The sequence below is a fragment of the Trichosurus vulpecula genome, chromosome 8 (assembly GCF_011100635.1).
Source record: "Trichosurus vulpecula isolate mTriVul1 chromosome 8, mTriVul1.pri, whole genome shotgun sequence".
NCBI classification, from domain to species: domain Eukaryota; kingdom Metazoa; phylum Chordata; class Mammalia; order Diprotodontia; family Phalangeridae; genus Trichosurus; species Trichosurus vulpecula.
In genome coordinates, this window is record NC_050580.1 from 238,390,255 (window position 1) to 238,405,224 (window position 14,970).

Below are 14,970 nucleotides of genomic sequence, written 5' to 3' on the forward strand. Positions count from 1 at the left end.
CCTCAATTATATATGCAGGTATAACAGTAAGACAAAATCCATGCCCTTGGAGAGGGCCATAGGCATGCCTGAATGGTTTGGAATCGTGAAGCATGAGGAATTCTCTAGGTAGAAAGCAGAGAAAGTATAACAATTATCCAGATCAGATTCAAGGACCAATGTCCCCAATTTGATATTGAAGCAATAATATTCCAGAACTGGTAAGCCCACCTCGCTGTATTAACAAGGAAATTATAACAAAATATTATAGCAAGGAACCAAGCCATATTGTAGCTTCCCCTTGATGCTAGGGCCTCCCTATAAAAAGGTCACTCAGGAATCCTAACTCTCTGATCAGCAAGCACTCTCTCCTGCAGCTCTGCTGATTCTGAGTTCCTTGAATTCTGTAGCTCTCTCTTGCTCAGCACTCTCCACTCTGTACTCTTGATTCTGGCTCTCTGCTTCTGAATCCTGCTGGCCACTCTGCTGCTCCCAGTTCTCAGTCCTGCTGCTCCAAGTTCTGCTCCTCCCAGTTCTGGGCTTTTTTTTATACAGTCCTAGTTGTCATCTAATTGACTAGAACTCAGTGCACATGCCATTGGCTCTGGTTTTAGCAACTCCCCTTAGGGCCCTGAGGGCTTCACACCTCTCTCAAACTAGCAAACTAGTTTGCTAACTAGCCTGGGGCCTCACACCTAGTTAGTGAAAGGGCATTGGCCTGTCTCTAATCAGGCCTGCCTTTGTTGGGTCCACCTGAAGCCCATTCAATGGGCGGGAAAGATCTTTCACTTACTGATTGGCTTTACAGCAGGTACTGTGGGGGGATATGTAGATGAACACTTGCCTGGCCTTAAGAAGCATATGTTCTCTTATGGGTGTTTTAGAGCTTTTTACAGTGGTTTTTAAGAAACTTAGGTATTGCCAATCAATGAGCGTATTAGTGATTGTTAGTAAAACCAGAAAGCTGAGGTCTCTTTAAACTAACCAGTTTATAGATCAGATAACACTATTTCTATTCAAGGACATAAATACATATCCTCAGTGATTCTAATTTTGTTCAACCTGGTTTGCCAAACCTAACCACACAGAAAACTCAGAACTAATCATGTGATTGCTTTTTTTCCTCCTCTGCTCCAGAAGCAATTCTCTTCCTCATTCTCAAATTTAACTTGGGGTCAATTCTCAAAGCAATAAAATTTCTAGGAGTAATTTCAATTCAACTTCTTGGAATGATAAGCAATATAAACAAAGAATTTATATTTAAGCTAAGATGGCCAATATACAACTTAGGAGGGTATTTGGTTGATGTATTGTTAATGCAATGGAAAGATCTTTCCCATCCAGTAATAGGTCCATGTGACCTGAGTCACGTGAGTCTGAATCACATGAGCCTGTGGAGGAGCTTGCCGAACAGGTGGAGCAGGAAGTTGGAGCAGTCAGAGTTGGGAAAGGGAGAGCAGGCAGAAGAACTGGCATGAGTGAGAGAGGGAGTGATTTTGCTTAAGGGAGTTCATTTGTGGGAATGCCCTAACAAAGGGAAGGCTTGGGGATGTTGGTGCTCTCTGCATTGATAATGTATATAGATTTCTTTGTTGCTATGATGGATTTGGCTTTCTAGTGTTGGAATAAATGTTTTGGTTCTGTCTTCCACGAAGAGAGTCTGTTATATTTTGCAATTCAGAACTAGGCCAGCATATTCATAGCAGCCAGCTGCTGTGGGTATTACTCTGTGCTATAGAGGGGAATAGAATCCTAAGAAGAATGGGTCAAAAGAAAGAAACCAATATAGTTTATGGTTACAACTATGGTTTCTTTAAATTAATACCCAGGAAGTGTTTTTTTTAAGCCAAATTCTTCAGTTTGACTTCATAATACACATTGCAATAAATGCCTTCCTGTCCAAATTATGCTCTCAATTATATTTTTTTCCTTCCTCCCATTTAAATTTCTTTCCTTCTGAGGGGCATAGATTTAGCACAGGAAACTTATTCTCAAGGTATCTTGTAAATGGTTGCCTGTGGAAAATACATCTTAATTAGAGAAATGATCACAGATCAATCAATGAAAGTAAGTCATGAAGTAGATCCCTTAAGCAAGAAGCAGAATACTATTATTGTTTTGCCTGTAAATAAAAAAAACATTTTTTTTTCTCTAAAGTCCTTTAACAGCATCTTTCTAACCACTGTGAGCCCCTCCTCGAACCCCAAGACTGGAGGAAGGCCTAAAACCTGAATTGGCCTATCAGGGGAGATATTTGGCCCCCTCTGAGCACAGCCTACCATAATGCTTTTCATGCTCTGGCATAACAGACATGCTTTGCTTTGCTCTCTGAACCCAAGATGCCCCTTCCTGTGTCAGCAACTATAAGGCCAGATGAAACTGACCAGAAGCATTCTTCTGTTTATGACTACCAAGGACAAGGTGCCTTGAACCAGATGCTATCATGAATAATGGGACTTTTCTTACGTTGTATTATGTCATGTTAATGATAAAAGAAACATAGACATCCTGGATCCATAATTTCAATTGACACCTTGACATCCTCTTATAGTATTTTGCAACCTATCCTATCAAGAAATTCCTTTCTCATATTATGGTTAACACATATAGAGACTAATTTTGGTTGACACAGGCATCCTGAGTCTAAGTATATAATTGGTATTGGTATATATTGGTCTAAGTATATAAAGGGGCTTCTTTTCAGCTTGTTTACCACTGAGTTCAGAATTATTTCCTGACTCCATCATGCATGATTCTCTGGCTTAATGAGAATAAATAAGCACATTATAGCACATGTACAGGCTGATTCTGTTTGTTCCTTGTTCAAACCTTTGGTAAGGTGAACCCCATTATGTTTGTTCTCAAACAAACTTTGGTAAGGCAGACTCCATTCTGTTTGTTTTTAGGACAAACCTTTGGTTAAGGGGGAAACTGATTGTTTGCTTCTTTGGATCAAACCTTTGGTAAAATGGTTGACACCACTTATTACAAGTAAAGGTCAAACTCAAGCCATCTTGGCAAAATTTAAAAGTATCTAATTTTAGATCCCAATTGGTATCATTCAACTTGCTCACCCACCTTATTCCACAGTCTCGGCTACAACTGACTCTGCTGTTTCCAAAAACAAAAATTTTCCTCCAAAGGACAAAGGACAAAGATTCGCCACCAAGGCAAAGGCTATCCAAAAGAAAATGCTGTCCTATTGGAAGTTTTATTGGAAGAATGACTTCTAGAGATCATAAAGTAAGATATGAGAGTTGGAAATGAATATTATTTAATTTCGCCAAGTTCTTTAATTTTAGGTAGTGAATCTTTAGCTATATACAGTGCTTGGAAAGAAATCACTATTCCCTCCATTGGAAAGACAAAATTCCTTTGCTTAGGGTTATCTTTGAATAAAGAATTTGGCTGCTTAGCTGGTATCTTTGATAAACATTTCCCCAGTTTAAATCTTGATGTATTGACTTCAATATTATCCAAATAAAAACTATAAATCTGGTGACAGACAAAACATGAAGATCACGGATCGTCGAAAGAGAATTTGTTTATTCATATTTCAGTCATGTCCAACTCTTCATAACCCCTTCTGGAGTTTTCTTGGCAAAAATATTGTAGTGGTTTGCCATTCTCTTCTCCAGCTCATTTTACAGATGAGGAAATGGAAGCAAACAGGGTTAATGACTAGCTCAGGGTCACACAGCTAGTAAGCATCTGAGGCCAAGTTTGAACTCTGAAGATGGCACAGCAGATAGCGCTGGGTTTGAAGTCAGTCATCTTCCAGTGACCCTGGCAAGTCACTTCACCCTATCTGCCTCAGCTTCCTCATCTGCAAAATGATCTAGAGAAGGAAATGGAAGACTAATCCAGTATCTCTGCCAAGAAAACCCCAAATGGGGTCACGAAGACTCGAGTTGGACACAACTGAACAACAGCTTCCTGATTCTAGGCCTGGCACTGTATACACTCTGTCACCCAGCTGCCTAATTAAATCCTTAGCAAAGTAATTTCTTTGAATCTTCTATTGTATTCCATTATCTGTATATTTCCTGAGCACTAACATAATTTCTAAGAAATACTTTGTTTTCTAAACAACACAAAACTGCCACTTACAAAGATACTATCTGTTTCTAAGACAATTGTTTTTCTTACACAACAAAACTGATATTAGGCAATTTCAAATACTTTGTTATACTACAGGTAGAATCCTTTATTTCAGTACAGATGGTTTCAATACATTCAGCATTCTGGCTTTCATCACATATAGCTTTCTAGTTATGTTTAACAACCACACTGCTCACATCTCTGGTCTTAACTAGTATGTTTCTTCTTTGCTATCAGACCTTTCTTTGATCTCCAGACCCCAATTTCAAACAGGAGGAAGGGTCTTTAAAGAAAGTGGTATGTCTATATTCTTATTTAAATACAACTCAAATTCTACTGCCACACCTATCACTATATAACAAAAAAGACTTTTGCCCCAGAGAAGAGACTTTGTAAATTAGTCTGCTTTTCTAAGAAGCTAAGTCTAATATAGGACTAGCCAGAGAATGAGTTTATAGAGAGTTCAAGTCACTCGTCCAAAATATGAAAGCCTCCTCTAAATTCCAGGACTTCCTAAAAACTTATGGCTCATGGGGTTTAGAGCTAGAAGAGATCTGAAAGATCATCTTGTCTAATCCCTTCATTTTACAGATAAAGAAAGTGAGGCTCCTTGATGTTAATGTAGTTTGGTCAATGTCAATAAGTGACCTTTTCCAGCTAGGATTCAAACTCAGGTGCTCTGTCTCCAAATTCAGTGCACCTTTTCAGCATAACCTACTACATTACTTGCAAAGTAAAGGAATTATTTGTGCTTCAGTTTAACAAGCTATATAACGAATTTAATAAAGATGTCTCTATCTCGAAGAGATGCTGAGAGGTTTAATTAATTATTGAAAAATAAAATGCTCTAAGCACAGCAGATAAAGAACACAAGAAAAATGTCAAATATTACATAAGTGTCTTCCTTTTACATAGTTTCCTGATAATCCAGGCATGTGTTACTATGGCAGCTACGAATTAAACTTCATAATTTTACTTGTGGAAAATTAAACATATAAGTGAGGGAAGACTATAAATATTATAAACATTTTGTAATGACTGCAACATTTACAGAATGGATAAGCTACTAAGCTTATATGTGTTCCAGTTTCTAGAACATTATCTGGCAGAGTTGGCACTTAATATTTGTTAAACTGACTTTCATTTCACAGCTATAATGCCAACATTTTATACATTGCTGACATTTATATGCTTTGTATGAGTTACACATGACCCATGACTGAAGTTCTGGACTCAAATAGACCCAGGTTCAATCTTGGAAGTCTTTTAAAATAATTGATACTCTTTGGTTCATCCTCCTCACTCCCCCCACCCCTCCACCACCACCCGGCCTGCTGAGAATTCTGGGGATATCTGAATTTGGTTTGTTTCTAGTTCCTAGGGGCCAAAGATCTTTTGTAAGAGTGCCAGGTTATTAAGGCATGTAACATAGAACAAGTTTATTCTACACAATGAGGAATACAGGCTGGACTCTTTTTTTTCCCTAAGCCTGTGGAAACTTTCCCTTCTGGTAGGTCCTACCTTCCTTAGGGGTTAAACAGTCACTAAAGATTTAAAGTACAGGGTTCATAGACTTAGGATTCTATTCCCCTCTATAGCATAGACTTAAACTTCCCTCCTCCAAGCAGGATGAGAATTTGGAGTCACTAGAGAGTAAATTCCTTTCCTCTGGACCTTCACAGTGCACATAACTTATGGACAAAGTCCCAGTTTGCTCTTCCTCACGGCTCTGCACCTCATTAATCTTTGGTCTTGCCCTTCCTGTGGTTCTTGGGATTCACCAGTTCCTTTTTCCCCCTTGGCACTCCATCACTCTCTGCTATCACTACCTCCACCTTTCAAGTCCACATGGCCTCATTCTCTTTCACTCTGATCTATGTGAAGCTGAGGATCACCCAGGCTATACATGTCAAAGGTTCAAGGTTCCACTCTTCTGGGCTGCTGCTACTGTTATCATTAAAACCACTCTTTACCTCGTCTTGTTGCTACTGGCTTCTACTGCTTCCTTGGCTATTTTGCAAAGGGGCTAACATGTCTCAGGTCAACGCTATTCCCCCAGCTCCCTTGTTGAGCCCACAGGTCCTTCAAGATGGCACACAAAAAACTTTCTCAGATGCTATGTAGCTTCTTTGATATACTTGTCCTAACAGATAGACCCTAGCCCCTGTTCCTACATAAATTAGGGTGACTGAATTCCACTCACTCACATCCTGCTTTAGACCAAGTCCCTTCAGTTGCTGAGTCTTTTTAAAATTTTGAAAACTCTCATTCCATTTAGTTTATCTTCCTTTCTTAAATTCTAAATTCAATTTTAAAATTTATTTTCAGTTCTAAATTCCTTCATTAGCCATGTCAGAAAGAAAAGAAAGAAAGGAAGAGAAAAGAAGAAAGGAACGAAAGGAAATGGGCTTCGGGGCGGGGGAAGCTCTCTAAGTCCCTCACTTCTCTCTCTGGAGTTGGACAGCATGTTTCATTGTTACCTCTTTGGAACTGTCGTTGGTCATTGTGTTGATCAGATCCTGAGTCTTTCAGAACTGATAGTTTTTACAATATTGTATTTATTGTATAAATTGTTCCCCTGGTGCTGCTCATTTCACTTTGCATTGGTTCATATAAGTCTTCTCAAATTTTTTTCTGAAGCCAAGCTCTTCATCTCAGCTTAGCTTTCCAACTCCCTTCATCAACACCAATGACTAGGGCCAAGTCATGAAAATTCCCCTGAGGCTGAGAGAAACCTCAAAATATCATCAGACGTCTCAAGATGTGGTGCTGGCAATCCTATCTAAATGGAGAATGCTCATATGCTTACTATGCCTACATTATAAAACTTGATACAACATCCTCTTAAAAGAGCTACTAGAGATATTTTCCTCATTTTACAGGTGAGGAAACCTGAGGATTAGTGATTAGCCGTGGTCGCAGCTAGTAAGTTATGGAGGCAGGATTCAAAATCAAGTCTCTTCTAATTCCAAGTTCATCAATCTTTCCACTATACCATACTGTTTTCAATGATAAATCATACTCATTCTGTATACAAGTGTTAATACCTGCAGTGGAATTCATTTTACTATGAATGAATGAATGAATAAATGAACAAATGTATGTACATGTGTGTGGCAGTAAGGTAGTCAGTGAGAAGATGGTGTGGTGAATATGTACATATTCTGTATTATTAGAAATGAAGATTATTGTGATTAGCACTCCACAAGTGTTATGCTTTAACATTAATGTACAGTTTAATCCTGGGGGGAGGAGAAGGAGAGGGGGAATTCCCTCTGCCAGTCTATCTGGCTTTTCTATAAAATGCTGATTCTTTAAATCAAATTTGATTTTCTGGCAAGAATCCTGGAAAAAAAATTCATTTTAAGTGGCCAGGGTTGATTATCTGTTTTAGCCTTTGTCCCAGTTTGAAGCAAAGAACTCTGGAATCTTTTCAAAACAAACACTTGCTTACTGATGATTTGGGTAAATGGAGAATTTTTTTAAAATTTGAAATGCATTCTAAAGAACTTTAAAATCAATTATCCGTTTTAATGGCTGCTTTTGCTTTTTTTTCCCAAAGAGTTGAGTCATTTTCTGCTATACCTTCCCCACCTCAGAAACCTTTCTTGAAACAAAGAACAAGCAAAACTGACCAATTCAGAGTGTATACAACACTTCAAATCTATAGTCCCCTGACCGCTATTCTGGGCACAAATCAGACTCATTGAATTTTAGAACCACACTATACCTTAAAGATGATCTCTACTAACTCTCATTTTACAAATGAGGAGTGGTTGGGTGAATTATATAAGACCACAGCAACCAGTTAGTCATTGATGCAGGTCTACTGATTCCCAATTCATTTGTATATAAATAAGAGTATGCATGGTTCAATGTTTTACATTTTCCCATTCTGATCATTCAATATTGCTGAATGTTGCCTTCTTGCCATCTTTAGCAGTTGATTGAACTGTTTCTGGCTACATAAAAAATAATAGTGCATTAACAGTAAGGGTTTCCCCTAAGGTAATCCTTTTTAAGACAGTTTGTGGAGATGTGAGGCATTTCAAAAGAGGAACCAGCTGTAAATATTTTTGAAAAAAATTTTTGTAGTATTAGGAGAATTCACTATATATAAAAAATAGTTGCAGATTAATTGGTAAATCAAAAGATTCTTTGGTGATATGAATAATTCCTAATTTATCAATTTATCAATTTTAGTTTTCTACATATTGAATTTTCCCAAAGCAGGAGATAAACGTACAGATCTTCATTACTTACAGCCTGCCTGTGAAAGACTTGAACTGTGCTCGCAGGTGCTGCTACGTTCTTTCCAACTGGGGGGAAAACCTTCCCCTCGATCAGTGGGAGGACTCACATTCATTTTCCTATCCTAAGAGAAAGCAGCAAAGCCCAATTTCAGTTGAATAATCACAAAATTTAAAGTACTTGAATTTCTTTCAGACTACCAAGATTGAAAATGAACCTTGTTATATATGCATAGCACAGCAGAATCCTGTCATAAGTTGAGCTTTTTAATCACAGAGATTCATATATACTATGGGTAATATTGTGTACTCCCCAAACATAACAACCACATACAGTCAAAACCTGATGCAACATGATTAGCCTATAAATCAGGTTTTAACCTTTAGCTTTTAGCAGCAATGTGTATAAAAGAACTCTAGCTTCATTTATTATTCCTTTTTATAATATGAGCAAGTAGGTATAATCATGTTTACATTTTACATGTTTGCATTTAAAAATAAGAGTGTCCTTACTTTCTACTGACAGAAAGAGATATGGATATATTTACAAAGGGTTCATTTTTCTAGTTATAGAAAGGAAACCAATCCTTTGGTTAATCTAGGTGGCTCTGGACTATAAGGTTTCATGTACAATAAAGGAATTTAGGCTTATTAAATAAGCTGGATTATTTAAGTTCTAAAATTATTAACCATGAGAATTTAAATTCTTGTGCCTGACAGTCAAGTATTGTCAGCCAGCATAGTTATATTAAGCTTATAGTATTTTGCATTTTTTATTGTATTCCTTCCCTTAAAGTTTTTTTTCTTTCAATTTCCTAGAACTAAAGGCAGATTATAATTTCTAGTCCCTAGTACCGTGTTTTACACATAGAAAGTGCTTTATGTAATTCCTTGTCAAATTCTATTAAATATAATAAGTTAAAACCTAATAATACTTGACACAATGAATCAAAATACTTAAATATGCATTAGATATAGAGCATTTTACTGGAATGAGGGGAACAATAAAAACAGAAAATAAGTTTCTGGCTGTTGTAGAATATATGATCTAGTTAAGATTAAAATATAATTGCATAAAATGACTTAAGAAACCTTACCAAGCAACATATTAAAAGGATACATAGTAACAGGACAATAAAGGGGGACAATGAATAAAAAGGTATACAAGGAAGATTATCTAGCAGCCTTGCTCAAATGGATTGAAATGGGGGAAGATATTGCTCAGTAGTCTAGATATATGAAGATGCGATGGCCCAGCCCAGAATATTTATTATAGGGAGGGAAAGCAAGAGGGCAATCAGCTGCCAAGAAGGTTAAAGCAGGATGATGGACTATGTATGTTGGTGGGAGGGGAAGATAAAGGAGAAAGGAGTGAAAAATGAGTCCTAAGATTCAGTTCTGGGAGAGTGAGAAGATAGATGATCATGGAAAAATAGAGACAGGATTGTAAAAGGGGAAATAAAGGGTCAGTAATTGTTCTCATGCTGGAAGACACCTCAGAAGCCATCTGGTTCAACTACATCACCTTCCAGATAAGGAAACCAAGGCACTAGGCATTTAAGTGATTTGTCCAAGGTCACACAGGTGGCAAGCATCAGATGTTAGATGTGAACCAAAGTACTCTGACTCTGAAATCTACACTCATGTAATTGGAAATGGGGGCTTAAGAGAGAGAGAGGTATAGAGATGGAGATTCAGATTTAATACAAATCACGAAATGTTAAAACTGAAAGTGATCTCAGAGATCATCTAACTAACTCAAATCCCTCATTTTACAGATAAAAACATGGGTTTGGAGAGAGTATATGATCTGCCTAACACCACACAGATGGTAAGAACCACAGCCAAGACTAGAACCAAGCCAATGACTTTATGCTTCAGCTCTGGGTATATGGGGATGACTGAAGATGTGTGAACAGTAGCTATCAAACGATAAAAATACCAAAATAGCCATGGCCTACGTGCCCTTGTTGAAAGAAATGAAGTATAATTCCCAAAACAAAATTAAGAAAATTTCACTGGGTGATTGCCTGATTTTTAAAGATGAACAAGGATGATTACATTCTAAGTAGTAATGGTTTATATTAAGTAGAATATATGTTCTCAGAAGCAGACTGATGGGATCTTCCTAAGGAATTTCCTGCAATTTCATTATTCTTGCTACTTCCCACAACTAAATAAAAATAAAAGCAATGTTTACTGACCCTAAGGAGAAACACACACATTCATCCCTATGAAGCATTTGCAGAACAAATTTGAATATACTGCAGTGTTACTTTTGAAAAATAAACTTGTGTTTGTTTTAGAATGGGCACTTAAAAGAAGTCTTGGAACAGCTATCTCACACAAGGGTGTTTGGCAATCAGTGTATTCAAAAATCCTCTCAGAAAAACACAAGGCATTTGTTTCTTTTCAATTAAAACAACATTCAGTCATACCACCCAAACAATTCTGTTCCTGACATTTAATTGGTTTTGATCACGGAAAAGCATGGAAGATACCAAACAGCATTTAATCACTGACAAGACATATGTCCTGGTATGAAATGTGAAAGGTTACAAAAGTGGCATGATCCAGCAGTAATAAAATAATACGAATACATGAATTAAAAAAATGAAAGTTTGACCACAACTTCGAATTTTTCTTGCTATTTTCATTCTCGATCAGTCTTTCTTTAATCCAAATTACTAATTCCAGATACTACTGGTGCCCAATGAGGTCATCTGGTCTAATGGATGGATACTGCTGATAAGCAAAAGTCCTGAGTTCTAATTTCAGCTCTACCACCAATTCACCATGTGACCCTGGGTAAACCAATTAACCCCATGGGAATTCCAGTTTCCTGATCTGTAGAATAAGGGAGTTAAATCAGAGCTGTGAAATTCCTGCTGGGACTAACATTCTATGATTCTAATCTATCTATATTGGCCTTAGGATATTTTTACTTCTTTGTATGTGAAACCTGCAAATGCCTGAACTATTTATGCCACACACCCCAAATGCAAATTCACTCAGCAATCCCATAAACACATGGCCAATGCTTGTTTACCACATACACTGAGAGGAATGTTCTGGGTTACATTTAAGACAATGCTACTGACCTAGTAAAAGTAATGTGTATGATGAGTGTTTTTTTTACCAACAGTGTTGAGGATTTCCCCTGATTCACTTTAGCCCAGCCCTCCTGAGACCAAAAACATGTGGCCGGAGAACAGAGTAAATCCCACATAAAGTGAACACCTTTATAGACACAAATGCTTTTTATTTTAGAGTTTCATATACATACATATAATATGTATATATTATATATATACACACATGTAATTTGTATACATATACATATATATACATATTACAAATGTATATATATACATATAAGTGCTTTCATATGAAAATATAAGAAATAGAGTTAAATTGCCAGTTGGGTTTCTGACATGAGTCATGGTACTCTTGGCTTTTAGATAAAAAAGTTAAGGTTAAGGATAGTTTTAAATGTTCCAATGAACACACAACAACGTTGTCAAAATTAATAGAACATGTACTTGGAGTTGTTTTTCCAGGTCAAGTGATATATACACACAAACACACAACACACTATATGGATATATGTATTTATATAGCCTTGGACTATAATGTAACTATTTTTTTAATGACCACTTACAAAAGGATTACAAATCCATAAGTGTTGCTTCTAAGCAGTAGAGTTACTGGGGGAGGCCCCATGTATAATCCAATAATTCTGCTCCCTGTTCACAACTGTTGTGAAATTTCTCATTCAGCACTGCTTTTATTTTAATTTATTAAAGATTTATTTAATGTCTGTTTGCAAAAATAAAAAAAGGATCCCCCTCCTCATATTGAACCCTCTCATGATGAAGAAAAAGAAGTTAAGCAAAATGAACCAATCTGGTGACTGTGTCTGATAGCACATTTTACACCTGCATGGTGCTAAAGAGGTGAGAGGTGATGGTGAGAGGATATGGGGTGTAATAATCTCTTCCTTTAGAATTCTCCCCTCCTACGCTGATGAGCAATGGCCTATCCCCCCATATTGTAGCACTAATCATCAGTTCTCCATGGCCAATACTGGCCATCACAATTAATAAGAGTTCAACTGTTTTGGTGTTGTCTTCATTTACATAGCTATAGTCACTGTGTGTATTATAGAATCGCTTTTGGAATGACATAAGGAACTATGCTATCTTTTATTTCACTCAGTATCTAGCATATTATGGACAATGAATGTTCCATGGAGAACAACAAGAAAAACTGACATATTAATAGTCAATGTGTAGTTTTTGACCAAAACCAGTGTTACCCACCTTGATCATCCATCTTATTACACCTACTTGTTTCAAAACGATATTTAGTTCTTTAAAAAAAAAAAAGAAAAATTACTCTCAAAAGCTCAAATTCATCACAGAATATACCTGACAGAAGACTGTCAACAGAATAGGGACAGCTAGATGGCACAATGGATACAGTGCTGGGCCTGGAGTCAGGAAGACTCCTCTTCTTCAATTCAAATTGGGCCTTAGACACTGACTAGTTGTGTGACCCTGAGCAAATCATTTAACCCTGTTTGCCTCAGTTTCCTCACCTGCAAAATAAGCTAGAGAAGGAAATGGCAAACCACTGCAGGATCATTGCAAAGAAAACCCCAAATGGGGTCACAAAGAGTCAGACATGACTGAAAAATGACTGAACACAATACAGTGAACAGAATATGCTATGTGCTCTAATGGCAATTTCAAAAAGAGAACTTTTAGAAACATTCTAAATAAGTGTGGCGTCACATAAAGCTTTCCAAGATGACTGTGTAAAGAGACAATACTAACTTACACATAGAAATTATGGTACATAATTTTTAAACAAACAATTGCAATAACTATAGTCACGCCAATTTATTTTGTGTGTGTATGAGGGAGTTTGATTGACTCTGAAGAAAAATTAAAATTAACTTCAGCTGCACCTCTATTATAATGGAATTTATCTGAAACCTTGCTTTTCTTAAGCCTCCTTAATTAAAACACAGCTTTGGCAAATGCCTTTCCCTAAGTACAAATTTAAGATATATGTTCTAGTTACCTGTGGGAGTCAGGCTACCTCTACAAAGATGGCAGGTCAAGTTTCCACAATGTCAGAATTTCTAGGGACATAAAATGACTGCTGTTTTCTCCCAGACTTTTAAAGGTTCATCCCATGCCACAGACCACAAGGCAAACATTCAGTTGCTCTCTGGGATAGACTCTAGTTTATATTTTAAGCCTGAGTTTGGACCCCTGGCATAACTCTGTTAAGCAACATATAAAAATCCCTTAGACCACTAAGGGGAGGAGGATTTAGAGTCAGAGGACATGGGTCAGAACTCTAGCTTAGCTATATTAACCATGTGGCATTGAGCAAATCACTTATATTCTATGCTCTTGCTTTCTTTTCTTAGCTATCAAATGAAGAGGGTTAGATTAAGTGACTACCATGGTCTTTCCTAGATCCAAATTTAAGACCCGAGATTTTGCCAGCTCAGAAGTCAAATCATGCCCACCAAGTGCAATTCACCTGTGAAAGAAAGTAGATTAAAGGTGGTGAGATGACAGGTGGTGCTGAAGAGATGACAGGATAGGTGGTCTAACAATCTCTCCTTTCCCATTTCACCTTCCTACTCTGATGAGCAACAGCCTGCCACTCAAGTAAGGCAAGAGACAAGAGTTAACAACCTCTCTCCTCCCAAAACAATAATGGAACCAGGATCCCGCACTTTAGAGTTCATATAGATTCCTTTACACAACAAGCTCCAGCTGCTAGCTAAGGTTTGGAGATAGGGTCACATCCACTCCACCATCAATCTTGTTAGATTTTATAATGAGATAAATTCCTTCTGGACTTTCTTTCAATCCTTTGGGCACTTATACTTACTAATGGAAACAAATTCGACAGTCATCAGACAACTGTTTAGTCACTCCTTCTCTTAAGTAGTCAATAAATCTAGTCCTAATGACAGCTGAGGGGCAACTCTCTATTAACCTTTTTTTCTATTTAGAGAAGTGGTCATCCACTGTGACTTTGCTTCCAAATGCTTGGTTTTAAAACCATAATAAACTTTTAGTTTGAGCCTCTTTTTCTGGAATACCTATGAACCTATGATAATCCAAAGAAATTCTGACTCTTTCCTTACTATCCTTCCACACGCACACACACTTGATGATAAAAAAAGTTTTAAATTAATGCCTCAATATGGCTATTACAAAATTTTAGATGACGTTAATATATACAATTAAATGAATATCTCTTTTCCTGAAGGCAGAAAAGCAAACTCCATCTTGCTACAAGCCTAAAATTTATTCTGCTTCCGCAATTCTAGTATTTGCTACTGAAGTTACAAATATCATATCTTTCATATGACAAGCATATTGCATTATCATGCTTCTCTAAAAATATGCTTCTTCAAAATAGTAGTTTCATTTCCCCCTTCATATTCCTGTTCAGCAAGCATCCTTGATATGTCAAGTGGATTAAAACACATGACCTTAATAATTAGTCACACACAAGGTAAAGGAGTAGTTTTACATATGGAGATGTTCTGGAAATATTAATGATGGGTAAATAATTCAGTATTTACTCATCTAACTTTTTAAAAAAT

At 37.0% G+C, this 14,970-nt stretch overlaps 1 protein-coding gene across 1 annotated transcript in view; it reads right to left on the reverse strand.

The window, feature by feature from the left end:
* Positions 1–14,970, reverse strand: part of CEP128 (centrosomal protein 128) — a 534,450-nt gene that overhangs the window by 12,174 nt on the left and 507,306 nt on the right. Inside the window, exon 22 of the mRNA XM_036737234.1 lies at positions 8,344–8,455. Coding sequence (XP_036593129.1) covers positions 8,344–8,455 — 112 coding nt within the window. The remainder of the gene's footprint in view (positions 1–8,343; positions 8,456–14,970) is intronic.